This window comes from Grampus griseus (genome assembly GCF_964374135.1).
Source record: "Grampus griseus genome assembly, chromosome: 10".
Classification (NCBI taxonomy): domain Eukaryota; kingdom Metazoa; phylum Chordata; class Mammalia; order Artiodactyla; family Delphinidae; genus Grampus; species Grampus griseus.
Genome location: NC_139004.1, coordinates 50,820,028 through 50,844,835, shown reverse-complemented (window position 1 = coordinate 50,844,835; position 24,808 = coordinate 50,820,028). Strand labels below are relative to the sequence as shown.

Genomic DNA, 24,808 nt, shown 5'->3' with positions numbered 1-24,808 from the left:
CAATGAACATCACGTGCACGCACGCGCGCACACACACGCACAGTTGGATGTTGCCATGATCCCCTATCTCACTGTGCTCCCCACTGAAGTAGGAGGTCCAATTGTGGATGAGCGCATTGGCTTTCAACTAGGCTGCCTGGATTCAATTCCTGTCTCCACTACTTACTATCTGAGTGACCTTGGGTAAGTTGGCTAATTCCTCTGTGCCTCAGTTTCCTAATTTATAAAAATGAGTGTATCAGTTAGCTCTAATATCTAACAAATTACTCCAAAACCCAGTGGCATAGAACTATAGCCAGATATTGTTGCCCTCGAGTTTGGAGATAGCTGGGCAGTGCTGCTGTTCTTTGCTGGGCTTGGCTGGCGAGTGGCTGATCTGGGAGTGGCTGGGCTGGACTGACCCCAGTGATGCTCCACTTGTCTCTCATCCGCCAGCAGGCTAGTCCAGGTGTGTTGTCATGACAGTGCTGCAGGTAAAAAACAGCATGGACACACACTGGGCCTCCTGAGTCCTGGACTCAGAACTGGCACATTGTCATTTCTCCCTCATTTTCTTGGTAAAATAAGTTGTATATAGGAACCTAGATCCAAGAAATGGGAAAATAGACTTCACGTCTTAAGGGGACTCTGCAAAGCCACCAGGAAAAGGGATTGGATGCAGGGAGCAGTGAACAGTCTGGGGCCATTAAAGCAGCCCAGTGGCGACATGAGCTTAGTAGGCACTGATTGATTAGTGGGTTATTGCAAAGATTGAATGAGTTAGAGCATGTAAAGTAGCATCTGGCACATGCTAGATAGACAAAAACGTTAGCTATTAGTAGTAATAGGAGGAGGAGAATGACCCAGCAATAATAATGCAGAGCACATCTCATATGCAGTCTTACTTAGAAGGGATGCTTTTTTTGTTTTTATTTTTGTGATTCCAGTGGGGGCCTCTGGGGGTCCATCCCACCACTGCTTCTTCCCCATGTCCCCTCCTGTACCTTCTGCAATAATCCTAGGTCTCCTGTCAAACACGTGAGGTGGGCAAACTCTGAAAATTCTCTGTTAATTCCAGCTGGACTTTCCTGTGTCTGTTACTTTCTTTCAAGAGCAAGTTACTTTATTATGGCAAAAGTATAAATGGTGCAGGAACCTGACCACCCCCGCATGTTCCCCCTGCCCTGCCTGAGTTCTGGTTAGTTCAGCGCTAAGGGCAAAGTGGGCATTGAGTTGGGGGCAGCTGGGAGGAGTCATCTAGTCTGAGATTCTGACCTCAGCTCCCCAGGCCCTTCCTCATGAGATGTTCATTCTGTAGCAAGAGGAGAATGCTTGGGAATGTGGACATCTGTGGAAAATGCTTGGTTATTTGGAATGATTATGGAGTAGAATTTTCCTGCCCTGGGAAACTTTGGTTCCAACCCTCGGGTTCCAATCCTTGGTATTTCAGTTGGAGGAACCCTAGTGTATCAGAAATGCAGAGCCCCTCTGCATTAGAATTGCTATTTCCATGCCTTGGAAAGCTGATTAAATAGGGGCCCTCCTATCAGTGCAGTGCTTTTACTTTTGCCTTTTTCGTTCTTCATTTGGTTTAAAATGTACCAGAGTTCTTTTCTGGGATAATTGCTCCAGAAAGAGGGAAGAATTTCTATGGAAGCCTAAAATAAAGATTATGCCTGGGAAAGATCAGTAACAGGTGTAGCTGGCAAGTTGGGAATGAAAAGAAATTGAAAAGTTGCGAACCCAGAACTAAGTATTTTTTAAAATCTCCGGTGGAGATATAGGTGCGAAAAGAGGTAAAATATATGCCTTGGCTAACAGACCAGCAGAGGCTGGAGCCAGAAAACCAAGCTAGATGTGTGTCTTAGTTTGCTCAGACTGCTCTAGCAAAATATAGAGTGGGTGGCCTAAACAACAGACGTCTATTTCTCACAGTTCTGGAGGCTGGGATGTCCATGATCAAGGTGCTGGTGTCTGGAGAGAAGCTGCTTCCTGGAGAGTGAACCTCTGTGCTCACATGGCCTTGCCTCCGTCCAGGCTCGTGGTCAAAGTGAGGCCTGCCTTCCTCTTCTTACAAGGGCACTCATCCCATCAGAGTCTCGCCCTGGAGACCATCACATTGGGGGGCAGGGATTAAACACACATGAATTTTGAGGGGACTCAAACATTCAGTCCACAACAAAGTGAACTCCATAGAAAAATTCCATGACTGAACGCACTGTAGCCTTGAATATATGAATTTTACCCCATCCACCATACTCTTCTTTGTAGCTCCTTCTTTTCCCTGCTCTGCCAAAGAGACCCAAGTCATAGCATTGGCATTACTTTAATTCATATTTTAGGGACCTCTGTACCACTATTTACAACAAATCAATTCATTACTTAGTGAAAAAAAAAGAATTAAAGAAAGCTGTGTTTCCTAAAAGATCCTAAACCCTATGCTAATCTTTTTGTTATAGCCCCCTTGTTTTTTTTCAGGCATTGGCCCATGGCCCCCTGGTTATTTTCCCAGATTGCTTTATCAGGTGGCCTTACTTTTCCAGTTTTTATTGCAGCCCCAGATGAACCAGGGTAAGTTACTCCATCTCTGCCTTGCACCATCAAATGCAGAATATGGGCACTCGCCACTAAAGGGGTTTTTGCATACACTTCAGGTGTCCACGGTAATTCAGCTGTTGGTGGAGACCAGGAAGATCACAGCAGAGACCCCTAGACTGTCAGCATATCTAAGGTAGCCTCTCCAGGCCAAGTGGGAACCAAAGAGAAGGAGACTTTTGGAGAAAAGTAATAAAAGGAACAGATTGTGGCCTGATTAGCAGTTAGATATGAATTACTTACATTTATAGAAATCTTAGGGTTGTCATTCAAATCATTTTGGGAATTAGCATGAAGTAGTGATTATTGTATGCCACTAAAAAGTGAGGGAGAAAAGAAACCCTTTTCACTCCCAGGCCAGTGATCAGTTGTCATAGTTCCTCACTAACAGGATCGAGGCTGGGATGAGGCAAGTGAGACGTGTAGAGTCCACGTTTCAAGGTCACGCCTCCTTAAATTTTGCACCTGAGGTGCCTGACTCCCTCCATCACGGCCCTGCTCTCTAGGTGAGGCTGCCCTGAGTTTGGATGGCATTGCAGGCATTCACGGGCCAGCAGGTGCTTTTCAGGATGTTGTGCAGGGTGTAAGGTAGTCCATCTGGATTCCGACTCTGCCTCTTTAGGAATTGAACCAGCTGCGTGCTCTTGGAAAAGTCCCTGTACATTCCTTTTCTTTATTTCCTAAGGCATAACATTCATAACCCCGCTCTCCCCACCACCTGAAGCTAATTTGAACTTCAAACTAGTCAGCATTATAGGACTTCAAGTGTCCAGAACACAATCCACAGGAGGGGAAAGCAGCGGTTCACTGAGAAACCCAAGGTCGCAGATGAAATCCTTGCTGGAACCAGGAAGGAAAACTTCAGTGCAATTCTGTCTTTCCTGTGGACACTGGCCGTCTTACTTTTATAGAAATGAATGCCCACTGAGATTTGTGTGTCTTCTGTGGATGAGTGAAACTCAGGGGGAGATTGGGTCTTAGAAGGACTAACTTCTCTTCTGCCAGTGAAGGGAGTAGGCGCCTCTTGTTTCTAAATGCAGCTGTTACTTCTGAACTCCGGCCTTCTAGGTTTTTTCTTCTCTTGAAACTACTCAGTATGTCTGAAGCATTGCTCTCTCTTTTTTTTCCCCTTCCAGGGCTCTTTTCCTCCTCTGATGCTTTCAGATGTTTAGGCTTCAGTTTTTCAGACTTGTGAAAAGCTGTCTCTATCCATTTGAGATTGACAGTGGACTCTACTTTGCCCTGAGATACCCAAAAATAGCTCCACCGAAGCTATTCTTATTCTGATGACAGGTTTTTTATTCAGCAGATCCATTGGTTGGGGGTATTTTGCTGTTTCTCAGGGCAAAGCAATGTGATTTTCCTTATTGGCAGGTGTCAGTGGGGGTAGGCTACTATTTATCATTATGAAACCAATAGCTGTTTGGTGCCAGAGCCCCAATCTCTGGTGAGAAATAATTCACATTAGCTATGTCACCTTAGCTATGGTGGGCTGATGTAGCAAGTAGGGAATTAACTATATTTTCATGTACATTATTACTCTTCACTATGCACATGTTCTTGCAACAACTCGAAATGAATGCATCCTATAGGCATTTTGAATGTGTCCTGTTTGATATTTGGAAATTAATTATTTAGGATGGTTTCATTTTTCCTGATGGTGTTACTTCTGCATTTATTTTTACAGAATTCAAAAAGAGCTCCCCATAAAACTCTCTTGACAAAAGAGGAAAGAAATTACCACATTTGAGGGAAATATATCAAATTAAGTGTGAAGGCTTGACTACTCTTTTAATGTATTCATACCTACAAATTAAATTACTAAGGTTTTTTGGTACAATAATGTCCTTTAGCACCTTCATTTTTTCTGGCATGAAAAGGAATTAATTGACCACCTGTCCACAGTAATGTACAAAGAGCGACATCTCCAATGTTTGAATGCTAATCATTTGATAGGATTTACGTAGGGCAAAAAGACCCAACACTCCAAAGTCTATACTACTATTTGCCGATAAGAAATAGACAAGACCTAATTCCAAAGCCAGCTCTTAGCCTCATTCATGCCAGGGCTGCATCAGTAGTATGTCTATAAATTATTATTACTTTTGTTGTTATGATTTAGCCACACTCCCGTGTGTCTAATTTCAGTCTTATATTCACTATTAAACAAGATTGGTCAAGTGTCTGATCAGCATTTATAACCCATTGTTTGCTCTTGAAAACAGATCCTCCTGTGGTCTGTGACTACAATTTTTGAGACAGTCTTGCTCACTCCTTAGAGGGCTTTTGAGTCAGCAGTGGACTAGATTCTGTTTCCATTAATACTGAGTTTTATTAGTAGCATCAAGAGAAACTTTTTCAATGTTACATAAAACAACAGCCTCCAGTGACCAAGTTTTTTCCGTATGCCAGGCTCTGTGCTAGCTCATTACATACATTAACCCATTTAACTCCATGACAAGCAGGTGGAGGAGGCATCCACATGTCCGCTTTATAGATTAGCAAATGGAGGCTTGGAGAGTATGTGTTCTTTGCTCAAGGGTCTATAGCTGTAACTGGGAAAACTTGGATTAAATCCTGGTTTCTCTGTCCCCAACCAAAATCAGTGTTTTCAACCACTATACTAAAGAGCTCAGTTAAATGACTTCCTTTTTTTTTATGGCAATACTATTCCAAAGATTGGGCTTAGCCATATAATGTACACCCATTTAGATAAATAAACAGTGCTTTTTTCATGCTATGTATTTGTGTCTCTCTCTCCCCCTTGCCTTTTTGAATGTAGTGTCATTACTCTATGAAGAAGGCGGCCTCCTTTCTTGGGATTGGTACTGAGAATGTTTGCTTTGTGGAAACAGATGGAAGGTAATGGGGACAGGATCCAGAAGCCAGGTGGGTGGAGGGGGAAACTGATAACTATTTAAAAAGCAGTACCAAGGTCTGTTCACAGCTGAACATAACAATGTCTCAAACCTGTGTCTCTTAGAGGTAAGATGATACCTGAGGAGCTGGAGAGGCAAGTGTGGCAAGCCAAGAAAGAGGTGAGAGGGGGAAGGAGAGGGAGGGAGAGAAAACGTTTGTGTGTCTGGGCATTGGGGGAGCATGCAGGGCCAGCAGCCAGGCCCACGTCTGTATGTGTGGGAGAGAGAAGAGGGCCCCTTAGAATTAAAGGAGGAAGCTCATTTACAGATGTGCTATTTCCGGGTGCTTGCTCTACACGTTCTGCGGAGTTTCTCAGATGTTCTCATTCCCAGATGGCTGGAGCTTATTAAAACACTGACATCACTGGATTCCGGATTCTTGCCTAGAATTAGCCTCAAAAGATGAGCCCAGCCTCTCTAGCAGGGTCCCAGCATCCACACTCCTACGTAGCTCTTGACTCTGAGGATGCTACAGGCTAAACCAGTTGTCTCTGGGCTGCATTCAGGATGATTTCTGATTTCTTGATCAAACTGTCCTCCTGGGTTGCTTCCACCCAAAGCCCATCCATAACCATCACCCCCTGTTGGGTGTGGGTCTAGTGTTTCAGCTCTGGCAGACTATCCTCTCTTCCTTAGCTGCCAGGATGTATTAAAGCTTGCACCTCCATTGCTGGGGAAGACAAGGCATGGCCCTGGTCACCTGCTGTACTCCAGCTAAGCCTGGCATCTGCTTTTTGGGTGTGGCATTGTCTTGGTGCCAGCCATCTTGCTTCTTGGACCAAAAGCCTACTGGATTAGGTGCAGCCACTTCACTGCTTCCCTCCCATCTTCCCGCAGCCCCCATGCCAGTGGAGCTTCAGACCGTTCTCCCACCACTTTCCAATAGACCGCAACAACGTGGGGTGTGACTGCTGAAAAATTAAAAGCCCAGCTTTTGAGCTGGGATATAAGTTTATCTCTCCTCAGAGGGCTTCACACTTTAGGAAAGATGGGTTCTTTAATTTTTATTTTTTAAGATTTAGTATTATATTTCTTTTCTTTCACTCTTCATATTTTTAAAAATTTTTCATGAAATTCAACTTGTCTGGAGCATGCTAGATCACTGTATTTGGTGTGAAATTCTGTACTTAAAAGTTCTGCCTTTATTGCACATGTATTGGCTTCTGGTGTGTGTCCTTAGCACGATATTTTTTAAAACATTTCATTGACAAGTGGATTTGATAGTTGTCTGGTGGTACAGGTTATCAGATTTCTTTATCTCTTGGGTAAAATTCTATATTGCAACCTGTTTATTCTGCTGTGAACTACAGATATCACCTTCTAGTTTTATCTATTTTTTAAAATCTAGTTTTATCTTTTTCTACAGAAGTTCCTATCAAAAAGAACTTTATGTTATTAATGCTTGTTGGTGGGGAACACCCACCAACACCCCTTCCTCCTTCCTTCCTTCCCTTCCTCTCTTTCTCTTTCCTTCCTTCCTCCCTCCCTCCCTCCCTCCTTTCTTTCTTTCTTTCTTTCTTTCAATTTTAAACTTTTCATTATGGAAAATTGTAAATATATGTAAAACTAATATAATGAGATTCCATATACCAGTCATGCAACTTTCACAATCATTAGCTTATGCCCACATCCCCTCCCAGTACCTCTAGATCAGTTTGAAGTGTATCCTACACATTATGTCATTTGATCTATAAATAGTTCAGTATATCTGTAAAAGATATGCACTCTCTCTTTCAAAAAAGCCCATAACGCAATTATAAGCAAGAATAAGTTCTTAATATTATCCAGTATTCACTCTGATTAAACTTTCTTCCATTGCCTTTTTAAAAAAATAGCTGGTGGTCTGAATAAGGAGTCATACAAAGTCCATGTGTGGCATTTGGTTGATTTATCACATAAATCTTTTCTAACCTACAGTCTCCCCTCCTTTTTTCCCCTGCAACTGATCTGTTGGAGAAACCAAGTCCTTTGCCCTGTAGAGTTTTCACATTATGGATTTTGTTGATTCCATCAAGAATTTGAGACTCTAAGCGCTCCCCTCCCCTGTACCTCCCCATCTGTTTTCTATATTTCCTGTAATTTGGCTGTTAGATACTGAGACTTGGGAAGATTCAGGTTGGAATTTTTACCAGGACGACTTCATGTGCGGCATTTTGCCTTTCAATCAGGAGATGTCTTGGACCTCCTTTTGTTATCGGTCCATCTGTCACAGAACTCTGCATCAGCCTCTCACCTCATGGATTTTGCTGCCATTTGTCATCATTGTCTAGACCCGTTATTTCATTAGTGATGTTCTAATTCATTCTCTCATTCCTTCTTCATTTAGTGGCAGGCCTACTACCCTAAACATTTTTGTTTCTTCATCCGTATTTGGTTTCCCTAAGGAAACAGTTTGGACAAGCAAGACAGAACCAATATTTTATTCTTTTCCCTTATTTACCAATTTTCAGAATAGTGAGTAAGTTGCCAGGCATCCTGCAAGCTAGCCAAACCTTTTTTTCTTTTTAAAGTATCATGAAGAACTCATCTTCTAACATATTGGATGGATTTTACTCCACGGCAGTCATTATTATTTTCATTGTTCAAATTTCTGTTTGTTTTGACAATGAAAGTCCATGAAAGTGACATATCCTGAAGTTGAGAACTTGAAAGGGAAGTTTTTAAAAAGTAAAAATTGCTTTAGGCACATTTGAAAGTAGGGCAACAGGGTTAGTGTTGGCATGCCTCCTCAGTTTTCTCTCAAGTCAGTTAAAACTTGAGCTTGGATTCACTAAGGACAAATCTTGCATCCATTCTGACATTTTAATACCTGATGACTAGTTTCTTTTTCTCAGTAGCTTCAGACCTACTTTTTGTTGTTGTTTGTTTCAAGTTTTTAACTCATATTGTTACAGAGGTAGGAAATAGTTATCAACTTTTTTTTTTTGCTGCTGGGGTTCAATTCCCTGGCCAACCACGATCCATTAAAAATCTGTTGAGCAGTGACCTTTACCTTGATGCCATTACAAAGATGGTAAAAACCACAGAAGCATCAGAAGTTCTAAAGTGCTTATAAAAAGATAAAACTAGTATAAACACTGAATAATTGGAAGTATTTTTGTGTATGAGTATTTGAAATGACAAACTTTCTTAGAGAATACAACTCATTGGCAACACAGTCAATACTGTTTCCACTGACTTTTCTCATTAACAGTGTGAGATATGAGAAAGGGAAAAAAAACCTGGAAGGTTAAATCCAGATTATGAAAGTTGAATTTCTGGGACTTATATTTGTAGCTAGATTAAACAGGTGAGGAAAACTCATTAATGGTCTGTAATAGCTAGCATAGATATTGTCTCACAATTGTCAGGATGTCATAGACTTTATAAGGAAAGCTCAACCATTAAAGACACCTTCAGTGGTTTTAGTAAATTACTTTTTCTATTGCTTTTACTGATGGATGTAAATCTGGTCACATTTCATTTAGGTCATGGGCATGATAAAGACATAATCTGTTGGTAGTTGATTACAGGGAAGAAGTCCCAAAGCCTATGGTCCCAGGGGCTCTGTCACCTACTGGCCGTGCTCTAGGAGGCATGGTGGACTGTAGTCCATGTGTCACAGCTGTCTCCCCACGTGGCAGGTGTTTCCATTGTGTACCATCACTTTGATTCCTGTGCATCTCAGCCTAGAGATGTGGACCAAGCGTCCTTGCTCTGCCCCGCTTTCCATCGAGAAATAACTTCTTTCTGTCAAAGGTCAGCTAAATTGGAATGAATCTGGTTCAAGCTGAACACCCCTGACATTAAATTATTTTACAAGAACAAGTGTATTTCACGATAAAACTGAGGGAAAAATGACTCCATCCTAAAATGACTTTGACTCTTTCTCTGCAAGTAAGTATTCTTGTCACTGACTTCTTGTGCTCTAGAATCAGGATTCTACTTGCTCTCCTGATCACCACCTTTGTCTGCAAATTTTCCCCTCATGGCACTTCCAAAGAGAGCAACACACCTCTGCCAACATGTTGGGATGGATCTATCTGGAAACAACCTCGTGTACTGTCTTCTACATGGCTGCCACAAAATCCCTCATGGGACCAGGGTGCCTGGCTCGCTCGGCTGGAATTACCATTCATCTCTGCACTTGTTCCCACATTCTCCCTTTCCTCCCATTTCTCACGGGTACCTGCTCTCTCCGCAAGATGCAGCCATGGACTGGATGAGGAGGGAAAATTACGGCAGAAAGACGCAGGTTCTCTTTTCCAGCACATTCTAATGACTTTCTCTGTGGCAGCACCCGTTTGGGGGAGTGTATCCCAATGAGGTTACCACATCCCCTCTGACGCCAAATTTATACCTGATTACATCCCTTGCCTTGTAGCTGCTCTTACTTTACCAGGTGACAAGCAGACAGGCTGCATGGTCTGCTCCTGGAGCTGGCTGTTTGTCTTCCAGTCCTGTTCCTTCTTATTTTGGAGGTGTTAGGGAGGCCCCGATGAGTCTCCCTGGGAAGGAGTTAGGAGTCACACAGGATGCCAGTTTGCTGTGGAGGTTGAGTTTATTCACTTCTATCCAGAAAAGCTAGAGAACAGAAAAGACTAATAAAGAAAATGAGAGTAAAGAGAATAAGGATGCATGTGGAGTTGGGACAAAGGATACTATTGTCATGGCATTTTCTGTTTCTTTAGCCTATTTATAGTGACTAGAGGCCATGTGATGGAGAAGTGTAAACAACACTCACTCAATGAATGTTTATCTCCAAAGAAACCAGATAAATGTCTGGGTGTATAACCCTTGTGTTTACCAACCTACTGCAGCACAGATTTAATGGTGACGATGATGATTCTTATAATTCTCACGTGTGGGTCCTTCTCACAGGGTGCAGCTCCATTCCTTGTCTGTGCCACATCTGGTACCACCGTACTGGGGGCCTTCGATCCTCTGGATGAGATAGCGGACGTCTGCGAGAGGCATGGCCTCTGGCTCCACGTGGATGTAAGTTCATCTGGGTGTGCATATCTGTTAAACTTTCTAGCCTTTTTGCAGCTTTGGTGGGAAGTTTTTCGTATTCCCAGTAACTAAATGTGAGGTCCCCAGCTAGTTGTATTTAAATGTATATTTCTAATTAGGGGAAATAAATGTGTTGTTTCCTGTTAGGTAATAAAGAAGAAGATCCTGCATTGATGCGCATTTTGTCTTAGTTTTCCAGATTTCCTCTTCTGTCCTGAATCATTTCTTTGGTCCCTTGGATCTACTGTCACTGAGGCAACACTGTGTGGGGGACACATTTCCTACTGTGCAGTCGAGAGGCTGGTTTTGGATTCGAATCTGCCTCCTCTTCATTGTGACCCCAGCTGTTTGGGTTTTGGTTTCATCTGTAAAGAGGGAAATGACTGACGTGGTCAATAAAGGATCTTCTAGCTCTAACATTCTGTGCTTCCAATCAGCTGGAAAATGCAAAAGGCTGCATGACTTCATTGCATGCCATAATTAAAACAGGTTTTATCTGGATCTATCATAGATAACTATTGGAGAGGGATTGAGATAACTTATATTCTTCACAATTTTCTAACTTAAAGGGTTGGCATTTTTTTTTCTAATTAGTTTTGGAGGTCCTAGGGTTGTTCATAATAATTGTTGTCCTAAATTAAAAGTAACTCTTAACAATTCTACTTATTTAAGGTTAAAAAGTTGAATTCAGCCAGTTATGAATGCTTGTTGAGCATTTTGGTTTTCTTTGTGTGTGTGTGAAAATAGCAGTTAATTAGTTTGATTCAACCCAGTAGAAGGAACTGTTGAACCTGCAGTTGAGAGGAACTTTCCTCCAGTAAGTGAGTGGTTTTGTGTCCTCCTTATCAGAAAAAGAAAGGACAATTTTTTTGACTTACTGAACATTAGGTAACTGAGCATTTCTTTGGGGGATATGCCTGCACATAATTTTATAGTTTGGATGATTTTATGCTTTCAAGGTAAAGTTTCTATGATATAATATCAAAAGAATTTTTCAGCAACTCAAAGCTTTCATTAAATGTATGCTAATATTTGGTAAAAGCAGAAGTAGTAATATAAAGCTCACTAGAGTTATAGGCTTGATTAGTAAGCCAATGGCAATACATCAGGTAGATTATTTGTGACTTCTTTAAGTGGGATTATAGTATCTGTATCTGTTCACATTTCAACTTATATCTTATTGATTTTTATAAACTTAGAAGCATAATAATACAGTATGTCCTGAAAGATAATATGAAGTGAGTACTTTTGTGACTGTGGAAATAGGGGCAAAATCAAATATATGAGCAGTTATACTTAAAAATTCTACTCTCATAAAAGAAACATCAAATATAGATTATATGGTTTATGTAAAACAGAGTAACTACAGCAGTTTCCAAATTGGGAATGATATTAAGAGATTTATGGGGCTTAGAAAGAATTGTGATTTGTAAGATGTGAATGAAAACCTCTCTAGATTTTCTAAAAATCAAAGGTTGAATTTTTGAAGAAAACACTTTTATAAGGGAATATTTAAGCCACGCAAACTGTTCTATTTGCATATAATAAGCTTCAAGTTGAATGTCTGTAGTATTAGATTAAATTTGACAACTGTTTATATGACTTATTAAAGAAATTAGCTCTAACATTGAGACAGTACTCACTCATCCTCTAATATTGCAGACATCATTCTGTTGATAAAATTTTATGCAGAAGCATATAACTTCTCTTGAAGAAACTTCATATACCAAGGGTAGTTTATTAATTTTACAGGTAAAAATTAGTAAAATTACAGTGATTACTTTGGCCTGTTCGAATTTTTTTGGCTGCATTGGGTCTTCATTGCTGCACACTGGCTTTCTCTAGTTGCAGTGGGCGGGGGCTACTCTTCCTTGTGGTGTGCAGGCTTCTCATTGCAGTGGCTTCTCTTGCCACGGAGCACGGGCCCTAGACGCATGGGCTTCAGTAGTTGTGGCACGCAGGCTCAGTAGTTGTGGTGCATGGGCTTAGTTGCTCCACGGCATGTGGGATCTTCCCGGACCAGGGCTCGAACCCGTCTCCCCTACATTGGCAGGCGGATTCTTAACCACTGTGCCACCAGGGAAGTCCTGAAATTTTCTAAAGGGTATTTTAAAGATCCTTTAAAATATTAAAAACTGGCATTTACTTGATTTCTTTTTAAAAATGTAATTAGAATTGCTTGGTCTTCTGCGTTTTCCATAAAACCAGGTTGCCCGGCATATATACCATATCTTATTATTTCTAAGATACACATATTTTGTTTACATTTTTAATATACCTAATTGGTATGTTGATGTCATTTTTTTTTCTTTCTTAGCAATCCACAAAAAAGTGGTACTCTTACCTCCGATAGTGTCTGAAATTTGGTTAATTACAATGTATTTTTGAACAACAGAATAAGAAAAATTTCAGCTGTGTTAGAATATTTTGCCTCCAGGATTATTCTGTATCTGCAAGAGTCAATGTTATCCCAGCCTCTGCCTGAGACCAGGATTTCAGGGCTGGTCCAGCTCTTCTCTGAAGCAGAGGCTGCGGCCACTGCAAAACCTCACCCTCCCAGCAACCCTTCCTACGGTGTCTCACCCACACTCCATCCCAAGTCCCGGGGGAGGTGACAAACACTGTATTTAAAATCATGGGCTTTAGGGGCTGCCATCTCTACATTCCACCCTGCCTCCACTTCCCATTCAAGATTGGCTCTACAATTAAATTATTAACTAATTACTTGAAGAGAAAAACGTAGTAAAATGGTACTCATGGTGTCTGGCTCATAGCTCAATAATGACATCCGTTGGTTCGATGTTGTTGCGAGCTCTGGAGTGAGGGGGTTATGGAGCGAAGCCAATACAAGTAGGGCATTGGCATCAGGCACGTCGTCTTTCCCCTTTCAGCTCTTTTGTGGAATACATTTGTGGATGAGCTGCTTCTAACTCTGCCTACCACACTGTAAACCAGTAAACTAATGCCTTGAAAGAGTTCATGTGATTTTAAAACTTCAATCCAGCTCACTAAGATTGGCAGAATGTTGTCTACTTTTTGAGGAGGAAGAAGAGGCAGAGGCCAGTGCAGGAGGCACCAGTGAGGGCAGGTGTGTGAGTGGGCAGGTGGAAAGGGTGAGAGTGAATGGGCGTGGCTGAGCTTTACTGATTAATCCTTCCCCTAGTTGCCCCTGGTAGGTTCTTAATGCGGTTGGGGGTTAAAAAGATTGAGAAAAGCAGGCAACTTGGAGTTTAGGGATATAAGAGAAGTAAAAGAACCTAATATGTAAGTCATCTTCATGTTCCTGAGGGTCAAGTTCTCAAACCCCAGGTCTGGGGAGCCTCAGTTAGCAGGTTCAGATCACGTTTTCCCAGAGGCTGAGGGCAGCTGCCTCCATAACTCAGCTTTGGTCACACATGGTCCATCATGAACTCTGGTGGGACGGAGAGGGCAGCAGCAAGGGGAGTTGACTGACAATCCTGACCATCAGTCCTTTATCTGGGCATCTTTGGAACTCGCCTGCACACCACCTTCGGCCCACAAACCTTTGGGAACCCTATGGGGTCACTGGAGAGTCTAGTCCCTGGAAACAGGGCTGGGACTAAGGTGAGGCAAGTGAGGTTCCTAGGGTTCATTGGACAGGTAGGTGTTATGAGCAAAGGAGAGGAGAGCTGAGAATAAGGAAAGGAAAAGAAATCCCATTGTCAGTAAGTCTGGAGGGGAGGGAGGAAGAATCAATGTGAGAAATAAGAAAGGCAGTTTGGTATTTGAAAATTTAAGGAGGCATTCACGCCCAGGGCCATGCAAGAGTCCAACTCTGCGAGTGAGCTGAAGGGTGCACCCTGGGTGACTCGCTCACTGGCCCCTGGGCACAGCCCTGAATGAGAGAGCTGTTCTTAAGGCCACTCTTTACTGTCCACCATTGGGCTCAGCTTTTTAATACTCTGAGGATCGTGGAGACCTCTCACTTACTTCCTCCTTCACATCCATGGTGCACACAATCTTGCCATTTCTTTCTGCATGATATTGGGCTCTTCCTTACCTTTCTTTTTGAGTTATTATTTCAGTGTTTTATTTACTGTTGTATTTCTAGCACTTATCTCAGTGTCAGTCTATTTAGATATGTAATAAATATTTCTTGAATTAAATTATTATACTCACTATAGTCATATTAGAATGCTCAAGGTCAAAGTTTGGGGCATAAAGTTTTTAGAAAGATCTTTTTTTAAAATTGCAATATAGTTGATTTACAATGTTGTGTTAGTTTCAGGTGTACAGCAAAGTGATTCAGTTATACATACATATTATATATATATATTCTTTTCAGATTCTTTTCCATTATAAGTTATTACAAAATATTGAGTATAGTTTCCTGTGCTATACAGTAGGTCCTTGTCGCTTACTTGTTTTATATATAGTAGTGTGTATCTGCTAATCTCAACATCCTAATTTAGCCTTCCCCTCCTTTCCCCTTTGGTGACCATAAGTTTGTCTTCTATATCTGTGAGTCTATTTCTGTTTTGTTATGTAAGTTCATTTGTATCATTTTTTTTCCAATTCCACATATTAAGTGGTATCATATGATATTTGTCTTTGTCTGACTTACTTCACTTAGTATAATCATCTCTAGGTCCATCCATGTTGCTGCAAATGGCATTATTTCATTCTTTTTTATGGCTGAGTAATATTCCATTGTAGTGTGTTGGCCAAAAAGTTCGAACTTTTTGGCCAACCCAATATATATGAACCACATCTTCTTTATCCATTCATCTGTCGATGGATATTTAGGTTTCTTCCATGTCTTGGCTGTTGTAAATAGCTCTGCAATGAACATTGGGGTACATGTTCATTGGGGTTGCCTTTTAAAATTCTGCTAGGCAACTCCCCTCCTACCTCAATTCTCCATGCTGAGTTCTACCATCGGGCCAATTGGTCACCTTCCCTAAGATATGATGTTAGTGTAAAAAAAGAATGGACTTTTGTCTCTCAGACCTGATTTTTATTACCTATGAGACCTTGGAAATTTTATAACCTCCAAACCTTAGTTTTTCTATTAAAAAATTGACATGATGATAACTCTGTTCTCAGTACAATGTTGTGCAGTTTAAATAACCATGGAGAGCTTTCAACATCTCCCATGCTGGTCCCCTCATATTCCCTCACAACAAGTCTGCTCGATTTCAAGTACCAAACTGACTTTCTTATTTCTCACATTGATTCTTCCTCCCTCTCCTCCAGACTTATTGACTCTGGGATTTCCTTTCCTGAAGCCATGTCTCATGATCAGCACTTGTACATCGTGTATGGTAGAATGTCAACACTGAAGGGCTATTGTCTATTTTAGATTCTAAGATTTGAGAGGATATGGACTGTGTCTTTTACACTTCTCTTTGTCCACAGGCAACTCAATGAGTACTACACCAATTTCCTTATAGTGTGGGAATTTAACTCCTAAGCGTCAGTGGGGGACCATCTATTGTGATGAGGTTCTGATCGCCTGGGTAGAGCCAGTGATCAAAATTTCCTAGAGTCCACGTTGGTTAACATCGACTTAAAGCATCAAATAACAACTGGCTGGTAAACAAGTACCATTGAAATAACATCATTTTGGTTATATAAATATCTCAACAGGCTTCCTGGGGTGGCTCAGCCTTGATGTCAAGGAAGCACCGCAAGCTTCTGCACGGCATCCACAGGTAAATGTAGTTTCCCCAGTCACAGTGCCTTTTATTTAGGCTAGGGACTCTCTTTGGCCTTTGCCCAATTAAGTGACATTTTGAAAACAGGCAAAAAACTAAGGAATTGTTTTGGTTTAAAAAAATCCCAAACTCCTTAAACCGCTCACACAAGGAATCCTTTGGAGCACTAACTTGGACGTGAATACTGAATGTACCAGCATTCTTCCCACCAGTAGAAACTAATTGAGTCTCCCCTCCCTACCCTGTTTTTTTCTTTGTTTAACATAACAGGGCTGATTCTGTGGCATGGAATCCACACAAGATGCTGATGGCTGGGATTCAGTGCTGTGCTTTCCTTGTAAAAGACAAATCTGTGAGTTTTCCTCTTATGGCCTTCATCAGGCATGGAGGGGGGCAGATTACCATATTTTCAGAGGACCCATTTTTGCTTGTATTTTATACCTTGGGCCAGAGGTAGATGACGGTCTTTGGTAAATGTTGATGGAATCGAAAGGAAAGTTGAATAGACCCAGGTAAAAGAAACAAGTGCTTCTGCTCAGGTAATGTTGTGTATTTGATTTAGGTATTATATAATCTTACTACTTACAGCAAAATGGTCTCTCTCGCCCTCATTTGGATTATATTTTTAAACTCAGTTTTAAACATTGCCAAGATATTTTTTCCCCTTGATTAAGTCCAGGATTTAAGTTATCTTGAAACTTCTCCTCCCTGAGAAAGGAGAGCAGATGTGTGTCATACATTAAATTGAATGCTTAATATGCTTAGCTGGGGCTTAACAGCCCCTTTATATGGGAAGATGTTGGTTCAGGGCTGATCATCAAACCCTGATTTATTAGGGGATTGCCTCTCTCAAGTGGTTGGTACTTAGCTTCTGTTGGAACACTGGGGAGAGCTGGAAACTAGTCTGGATTGCTGTGAGGCAAGCAGGCTGCAGTTCCTCTTGGTTAGAGGTAGAAACCCTATGCTTTCTCTGGGTTAAATAAGGATCCTTGTGGGACGTGGCCCAGGCTGGGAAGTGCCACTTCATTCTTAGAAATGCCTCCTCAAGATCTGTGTGCAGCATGTGGGTGATCTTTCTCAGCCATCTGTTTACATTTTTTTCTTAGGGGACTCCCTTTGCCAATGCTAAAGTCATTTTCTCTTTTTAAGGAATTTTATTTCAAATGACAACCATATTTAAAACCTGAAATCTAGTCTCGTATGTGTGGATGGTTACAACTTTCTTTAAAAAAATTTTGTGATATTTACATGTTGATGCCTTTTGTGTTTTGAGATGACCAAACAGGATGTCCGTCAGAAACTATGAACAGATTCTGCATCTGTAGATAGAGAGACTCTTGGAAATAGGAATCTATTCCTTCATGTTTTATTAGGTAGGCTACTATGGACTGCATTCAATGCCATTTAACTTCTATTCATCTAAGTTTTTCAATAGTAGAGTGACAGCATGTTATGACTGAAAGGTGGTTAAAGATTACTATATCATTTATGAATCAAAGAACATATTCAACTTGCCCACAGTTACATATATAGGACATGAAAGAGTTAGGAGTAAACCCAGCTTTTCCTGTGGTCTAGATATAAGAACAAAAACATGCCAAGCATCCTTTATGTGCCAGACATTTTACATCTGCTTTCTCCCTAATCGGATAATCTGAATGACATCTTTATCTGTTAGTGTGATGCTCTCAGGAGTGGAAAATTTAGACCCCAAATTTTATGACTATTCTTTTAAATAACTTTCTAGCTTTTATAAATTTTTCTTGTTGAATGATATTTGGAGTGATTTAGCTAAGAATTGATTTACATTCATGTCCTTGAGGCAATTTAAAATTTTCTGGATCATCTAACGCTATATAACAGTGGTTAAAATAATTTTTTTGAAGAATTCTTTCCTGGATCTCAATGCAAACTATAGCACCCATGTCTACTCACATGGCAGGAATTAACAGATTAGGAAAATTGCATTCATGGTGCAAAGAATGGAGCACTTTCAAAAGTTGCCTTTTTTTTTTTTGGTTACGTGGACCTCTCACTGTTGTGGGCCTTTTTTTTATGAAAGACTGTTTTCAAATTACCTGGAATGCAGAATTGAACCGTGAGGTATGAGATATGATCATCGGCTTAAGTTCTGTGTAGGCAGTTTTCTGTCCCTTTTGTACCTATTTTCTGCCTCTGTTGTTTTCTTTCGTACTTTTATTCATTCTACCACTGCCAACTGACTCCTACATAGGCTGGGCGCAGTACTGATGCTGGGCTTAGAAACAGACACGTTCCCCGTAGTCAAAGAGCTTATAATCTCACGGAGGAGACAGTGAACAAAGTGTGCATATTGAATTGTTTGATTACTATTTTGGTAAGTGCTCTGAAGACCGTGTTGAACACTGTTGATTATATATTCACCAGCCGTCCTGACTTACTTCCTTCTCTTTCCTGATGCTCATCTAACGAGCCCCCCCCTTGCAGCTAAGAGTCACTATATGACACAAATATGGCCACTATGATGAGGGAGAAATGTGAAACAAAGGTTTTAGTTTCTGGTAGAGGTGCTATACCCAAGAGGAGAGCTTTCTGCTCCCTTTTCTACCATGAATGCAGAACCATTGTTGTGTCAGACCATGATATAGGGAGCTCTGACAGCCACTTTGTAGCCATAAGGCAATGACCCTAAATTAAAAAGTGAACATTCACAGAATGGCAGAGCATAGTCTTGGATAAGAGTTTTGAAATATTGCACTTAGTATGGAAGTGCCCACTTCCAGATTTTTGTGATATGTATGATAAGTGTCTTTATTGCTAAAACTACTTCTACTGGGTAATCTGTTACTTGAAGCCAAATGCACTCTTATCTGAGACAGAGAACAGTGTGTTACTCAGACTACAAAGCAGGGACACCTGAGAAGTTCCAGATGGAAGGGGCAGCATGTGCAAAGTCTTTAAGAAAGGAGGGTCCTTTTTTAAATTTTAGGAACTGAAAGAGGTTCATAGTTGCTGAAGTACAGAGAGTAATGCTAAGACCAGTATGAGATGAGACTAAAAGATTAAGCAGTGGATGGATCATGCAGGGTCTTAGAAACCATTTTAATGATTCGATGTTCAGAACAATGGAAGAATTTTAAAAGCAAGGAATAATCAGAAAAGATTTTCATTTAAGACAATGAATTGAAAGGGGGAAAAAATGGGTACAGGATGAGAAAAGACTTGCAGTATCCAAACAAGATAATGGTAGGGTATGGAAAAAGTGTGATAAAATTCAAGATATATTTTAGCTATCAACTAGACCAGGCTGAATTCCCAGTTATACATGGGACATGAGGAGGAAGCAGGTATCATGGTTGACTCCCTGAGTAGTGATACAGCAACTGAGTGAATGGTCCTGTGTAGGGAGATGGAGATTGCTGAAGGAAGAGAAGATTCCACAGGGAAATATCTTGATTTAGCATGGGCTATGTTAAATTTGAGACTCCTGTGCAGTATGCAAGTGAAGGTGTCATGTAGGCAGTTGACATATGGATCCAAAGCTAGGAAAAGTGTTCTGGGCTGGAAAAATATATTAGGGGATTGTTGAATGCAGATGATGCTTGAGGTCATAAAGTGGAATGGCTTGCCTTGGGAGGAACTTTGTAGTGAGAAGAGGTTGGAGATCTTAGGCCTGAAAAACTTCAGAGTCTGAGTTTAGAAGAGGAGGAACCAGCAGTGAGAAAGCTGAGTTGGAATGGCCAGGGAGACAGTAGAAGGACCAGGACAGGGTGATGCTAATGAAATAGATAGAAACATATTAGGAGGAGTGTGACTCTGTCTTAGTGTCAAAGCTTGAGTATCACTTCCTTAAGGAGGAGTTTCCTGACTCACCCAAGTAACTGTCATCTCTCCATGATTCCTTCTCAGAGCCCATTCCCTTCCTCTAAAGTGCTCATCACAATTTTTAATTATGATTTCTCATGTATTAATGTTCCCTCCCTTAGAATGTAAGCTGTATATAGATAGGGACCATGTCATTATATTCACCACTGTATCCCGCGTGCCTAGCAAGTACTCACTGAACGAGGAAAAAATAGAAATCCACTGAAAAAAATGAATGATTCAGTAAATTTAAAATCCTCAGAAATATCTGATTTCATATCAGCAGTAACTAGGAGTTTCCACTTTCTCCCCTACCCCAAATTATTCCTTCTGAGAGCTCTGAGGTAACAATGATTAAAATGCTAGTTGATGAGCTTTATTGCCTTAGTCCTAACACAAGGCTTGAGTGTGCCTCCAGCAAGCAATTGATGAATAGTGATTTTAATCTGGACTTACTTCTCCAGTTAATGGAAGGGGGTAACTCTAGTTAAAAGAAAGCAAATTACTTAGTGAACATACTTCTGTTAAGGGAAAAACCAGTTCCCTAATTGTACCTTCAAAGCCCCAGCCTTCACAATGCTGACTGACTAGCTGGTGGTGTTTGTTCACATTTTCAATTTCCTGTATCCATAAAGAAGACTGCTTCCAAAACAAAGAGCTGTTGCTCTCCAAGTCATACTGTCACTGACACTCTGCATGATAGGGATAAAAAGAAAATCAGGGATTTAAAAAAATCTGTGATTATAAATAGGTTGACTTCAGATGTAAATGCTGGGACTACATGGTTGCTTTGGATCAAAGACAATTTTGATGCTTTGATCTAAAATAAAAGGCAATACGTCTAAGAATCAGATGCATAGATGGAGAAAAATCTCAGTATTGGCTTTTTGACTTTTAGTGTTTATTGGCAGAACTATTTAGTTAAAAAAAAATCTAACAGATATATGAGAACATGAAAAATGCTAATCAGATGACTTTTTGAGAATAAATAATTCCTCTCTATTTCTACTTATCATCATCATCCAATATTAACTCACAAGGATTTCCTGTTTAACCTAGCAACTATAGATAATTAAAGGGACATTTTTTTCTTAGAAAAACTATGTAGATACTAAAGATTTTTTTTTATTATGTCCATTTTTATATGTTTATTTCAGAAGTAATTCACCTACATCATAGACCAGAATCAGAAAATTCAGATAAGGAGAAGGATGAAGAAAAAAGTTGCCCTTTACAAATATCTGAAGATGCATATTTTCTTAGGCATATTTATATATTTAAATTTACACATATGTATTTATCTAACATAAAAACTTATTTTGATTTTAGCATGCTTTTTCTGTTTCACAAAATTGTGAACATTGCTCCACGTCAATATGCATTGTATACATTTTCCATAGCCGCATGGTGTTCTATCATTTTGATATTTGATAATTAACTAGACTACCTCCTTACCACTGACCAACTAGATTGTTTTGATTTGGGGCTAATAGGGGCTTCCCTGGTGGCGCAGTGGTTGAGAGTCCGCCTGCCAATGCAGGGGACACGGGTTCGTGCCCCGGTCTGGGAAGATCCCACATGCCGCGGAGCGGCTGGGCCCGTGAGCCGTGGCCGCTGAGCCTGTGCGTCCGGAGCCTGTGCTCCACAACGGGAGAGGCCACAGCGGTGAGAAGCCCGCGTACCGCAAAAAACAAAAACAAAGTACACAAATGATTTGGGGCTAATATAGATGTGGCTGCCACCTTTGAGGCTAAATCTTTGGGCGTATCCTTTATTTTTCCCTTAGAATAAATTCTTAGAAGTCGAAGAGCCATGATCACCTTTCATGATGCTCTTTTATACTTGTTTCCTAATTTCCCTTCTAAAAAATTGCTTGCCTTCTCACTAGCAGAGTGTGTATGTGTGTGTGTGTGTGTGTGTGTGTGTGTGTGTGTGTGTGTGTGTTAGCTTTTGACATAGCAAGGGTTTTTAGCTTTGTTGATTTGACAGGCAAGGCATTTATGCACCCATACTTACAGACATGTAACCATTTTCCTTCTCATTTTATCCAGTGATGTACTGTATCTCCTCCTACTCAGGGATCTTCTTTAGCTGGAGGTATTGACATGCAATTCTGGGCTACCTAGGTTTCAAATGTGAGGCTTTGGAGATAGACTTGGAATTCTTTCCCTTTCATCTTCAGTCTAGAGGAGGCTCAGGATGGTCCCAGTTTTTCTTCTTTTTTTTTTTGCGGTACGCGGGCCCCTCACTGTTGTGGCCTCTCCCGTTGCAGAGCACAGGCTCCGGACGCGCAGGCTCAGCGGCCATGGCTCACGGGCCCAGCCGCTCTGCAGCATGTGGGATCTTCCCGGACTGGGGCACGAACCCGTGTCCCCTGCATCATCAAGCGGACTCTCAACCACTGCGCCACCAGGGAAGCCCCCAGTTTTTCTTTTGAAGACGTAGCAGGGAGAAGAGGAGCAGGGAGTTCATTCAGTATACACTCATTGAAGGTATACTGTGGGCCTGGCACTGCTATGCATGGAGAAAAAATAGAAAAGGAGACTCATACCATCTCCCAGTGTGGTTCCCCAAGAGAAGGCGGGAATTTTTCACTGGGATACCACACCTGAGAAATGTGTTCTCTCTCAGACCCACTTAAATTTCTATCCTGAATGATCATTGACATTGCGAAGGAAAACTATTATATGCCATTAAAAAAATGTGCAAGAAAATAAAAAAGGGAGAGAACATGGCTTATCAGAGAAACTAGGACAAACTATGTCTGCTTTGGTGAGGATTTCTTTTTCAGCTCTCATTTTTCTTCATGGAGTTCCTATGGAAGTGCTGTTAGATGGTTTGAAAATACTGAACAATCTGATCATCAAAAACTTATTTTCTCTCATTCCAGAGAACACTCACACTTCCCCTACACACGTACATTATACATTTCTTTGGAATGACAGCCTCCTAGCTAATGGAACAGAAAAGGGGGAAGGTCAGTGTTTAAAACTGATTAGAAAAAAACAAGCATTTGACTTGAAGGAGAGACATCAGTCTCCTGGGCTTGAGGCTGCCAAAATTATTCTGCAGATCTTGGAGACTCTTGCCTGAGCTCAGAAAATTCTTCAGCTTTTCAGCAAGGTTGAGAATTTCATGACACTGGCAGAGCTCAACAAATTCGTGGTTGGTAAATAGCCCATTTTCTTTTTAATTGCTGTTTTTTTAAAATTATAATGAAAAAAGTTAATTTTTTCATGAGGCTTTTGGAAATTTGTGCATATATAAAATGCATCACATTTTAAAAACTTCACATGGTATAGTGTCTGCTTTCCTTCCCCATGAGGTAAAGAGTGATAATAATTAATGTTAGAATTGCTTGTGTTCAAAACCCATCATATCTTTCTCCACTGAACAAACCAATAAATTGGGTTTTAGTATTTACTGGGTTCATATTGCAATTGTCATTAATTTTAACAAGGGGATTTGTACTTTGTTTTAGAACCATGCATCATATAGCCTAGTAACTTTGTTTTAGAACCATGCATCATATAGCCTAGTATATTAATTCCTTGGTGAACTGCAGCTCTGAGGGATGTGTTATTGCATGATCATGATTGTACTATGTGATTCCAGTCAATAGTTGCCATCATGTCATAAATGGGCACAAGTCCCAGCAGAGAACCTATCCCTTGGTTCTTGGAATCATCTATATGGTAGACTGTGAGTTACTGGAGAGCAGAAGGGGTCTATTCATTGCTGTACTCCCACTAACTTAGTACAAAGCCTGACACTCGATTCATGCTCAATAAAAAGGTTTCCTGGAGTGAACTTACTTTGTATCTTTTTCCAATACTATCAAATGGTAATATTTTAAATTTGTTACCTGCAGTAGATCCTTTATCATCACAACCTGATCTCTTTCAAGTCTCAGAGCATCCCTTCTTGCTAGTTCATAGAGGTTTTTTTTTTTTGAGGGGGTGTAGAAATTGCTTGTCTTATCCATATGGTTTGAGATGTCCATTATCTCCTTACATCCCATTTCATGTTGGTGATTAGAAAAAGTCTACCCTAAACTGTGCCAACGTTTGGCCTTTTATCTACATGCCTCAGAGACCAATAATAAATCAGTGACTCATGCTTTCCTTTTTGCAGAAACCATATTGTCTTTCCCCTAGAAAGTTATTTTTGTTTCAGTGTCTAATGATGCTGTGCTTTATTGGATACTGGACAAGCGGAAGAGAAGCTTGCTTTTCCAGGGCTCCCGGGTCCTCTCTTGACCCCTTCTAATGAACAGAATGACATTCACAATCTGCCAGGGTAACGGTGGTGGCTGTTTGTAATGCTAGATCAAGCATCTTGGCCAACAGTTTTCCAATTTCATCCCTGAGTTCCCTCAAACCTTTGGGTGGCTTCCACCTGGTCCTACTGATTGAGCTACATTTATTTCATCAGTTTGACTTGAATGAGTTGGGGTGCTGCCCGTGGTTGCATTTAATATCATCTGCCTGGTCTATTTCTGGAGAACCCGAAGAATATGGGAATTTCTCTGATATCCTTCCAGGTGAAGAATTCGTTCTTCATAACAGCCATCCTATGTCTATGGGACTGCAACATTTGCTTCTCTGCCATTCATCACAGAAAACTTCAGATTTGCTAAGAAATGACCAAGAGGGAAGAAATAGGAAATTCTACCTTTGTGTCCTTTTGTCATCTCTGATTCCACAAAAACTAGCAGTTGAAAAATATCCCAGAGAGAAGATCCTACTTACAGATGGAATTTTCTCTATCTTACCTTATAACAAAACTGATTAGGGTCCCATA

At 40.8% G+C, this 24,808-nt stretch overlaps 1 protein-coding gene across 4 annotated transcripts in view; it reads left to right on the top strand.

Annotated features, from left to right (window-relative positions):
• The window catches only part of GADL1 (glutamate decarboxylase like 1), a 188,894-nt gene that overhangs the window by 53,167 nt on the left and 110,919 nt on the right, over positions 1 to 24,808 (top strand). For all 4 annotated transcript variants that reach the window (XM_082664715.1, XM_082664716.1, XM_082664717.1 and 1 more), the window contains exons 7-11: positions 5,357 to 5,436; positions 5,558 to 5,612; positions 10,353 to 10,469; positions 16,095 to 16,159; positions 16,433 to 16,514. In XM_082664715.1, the coding sequence (XP_082520841.1) occupies positions 5,357 to 5,436; positions 5,558 to 5,612; positions 10,353 to 10,469; positions 16,095 to 16,159; positions 16,433 to 16,514 (399 nt within the window). The remainder of the gene's footprint in view (positions 1 to 5,356; positions 5,437 to 5,557; positions 5,613 to 10,352; positions 10,470 to 16,094; positions 16,160 to 16,432; positions 16,515 to 24,808) is intronic.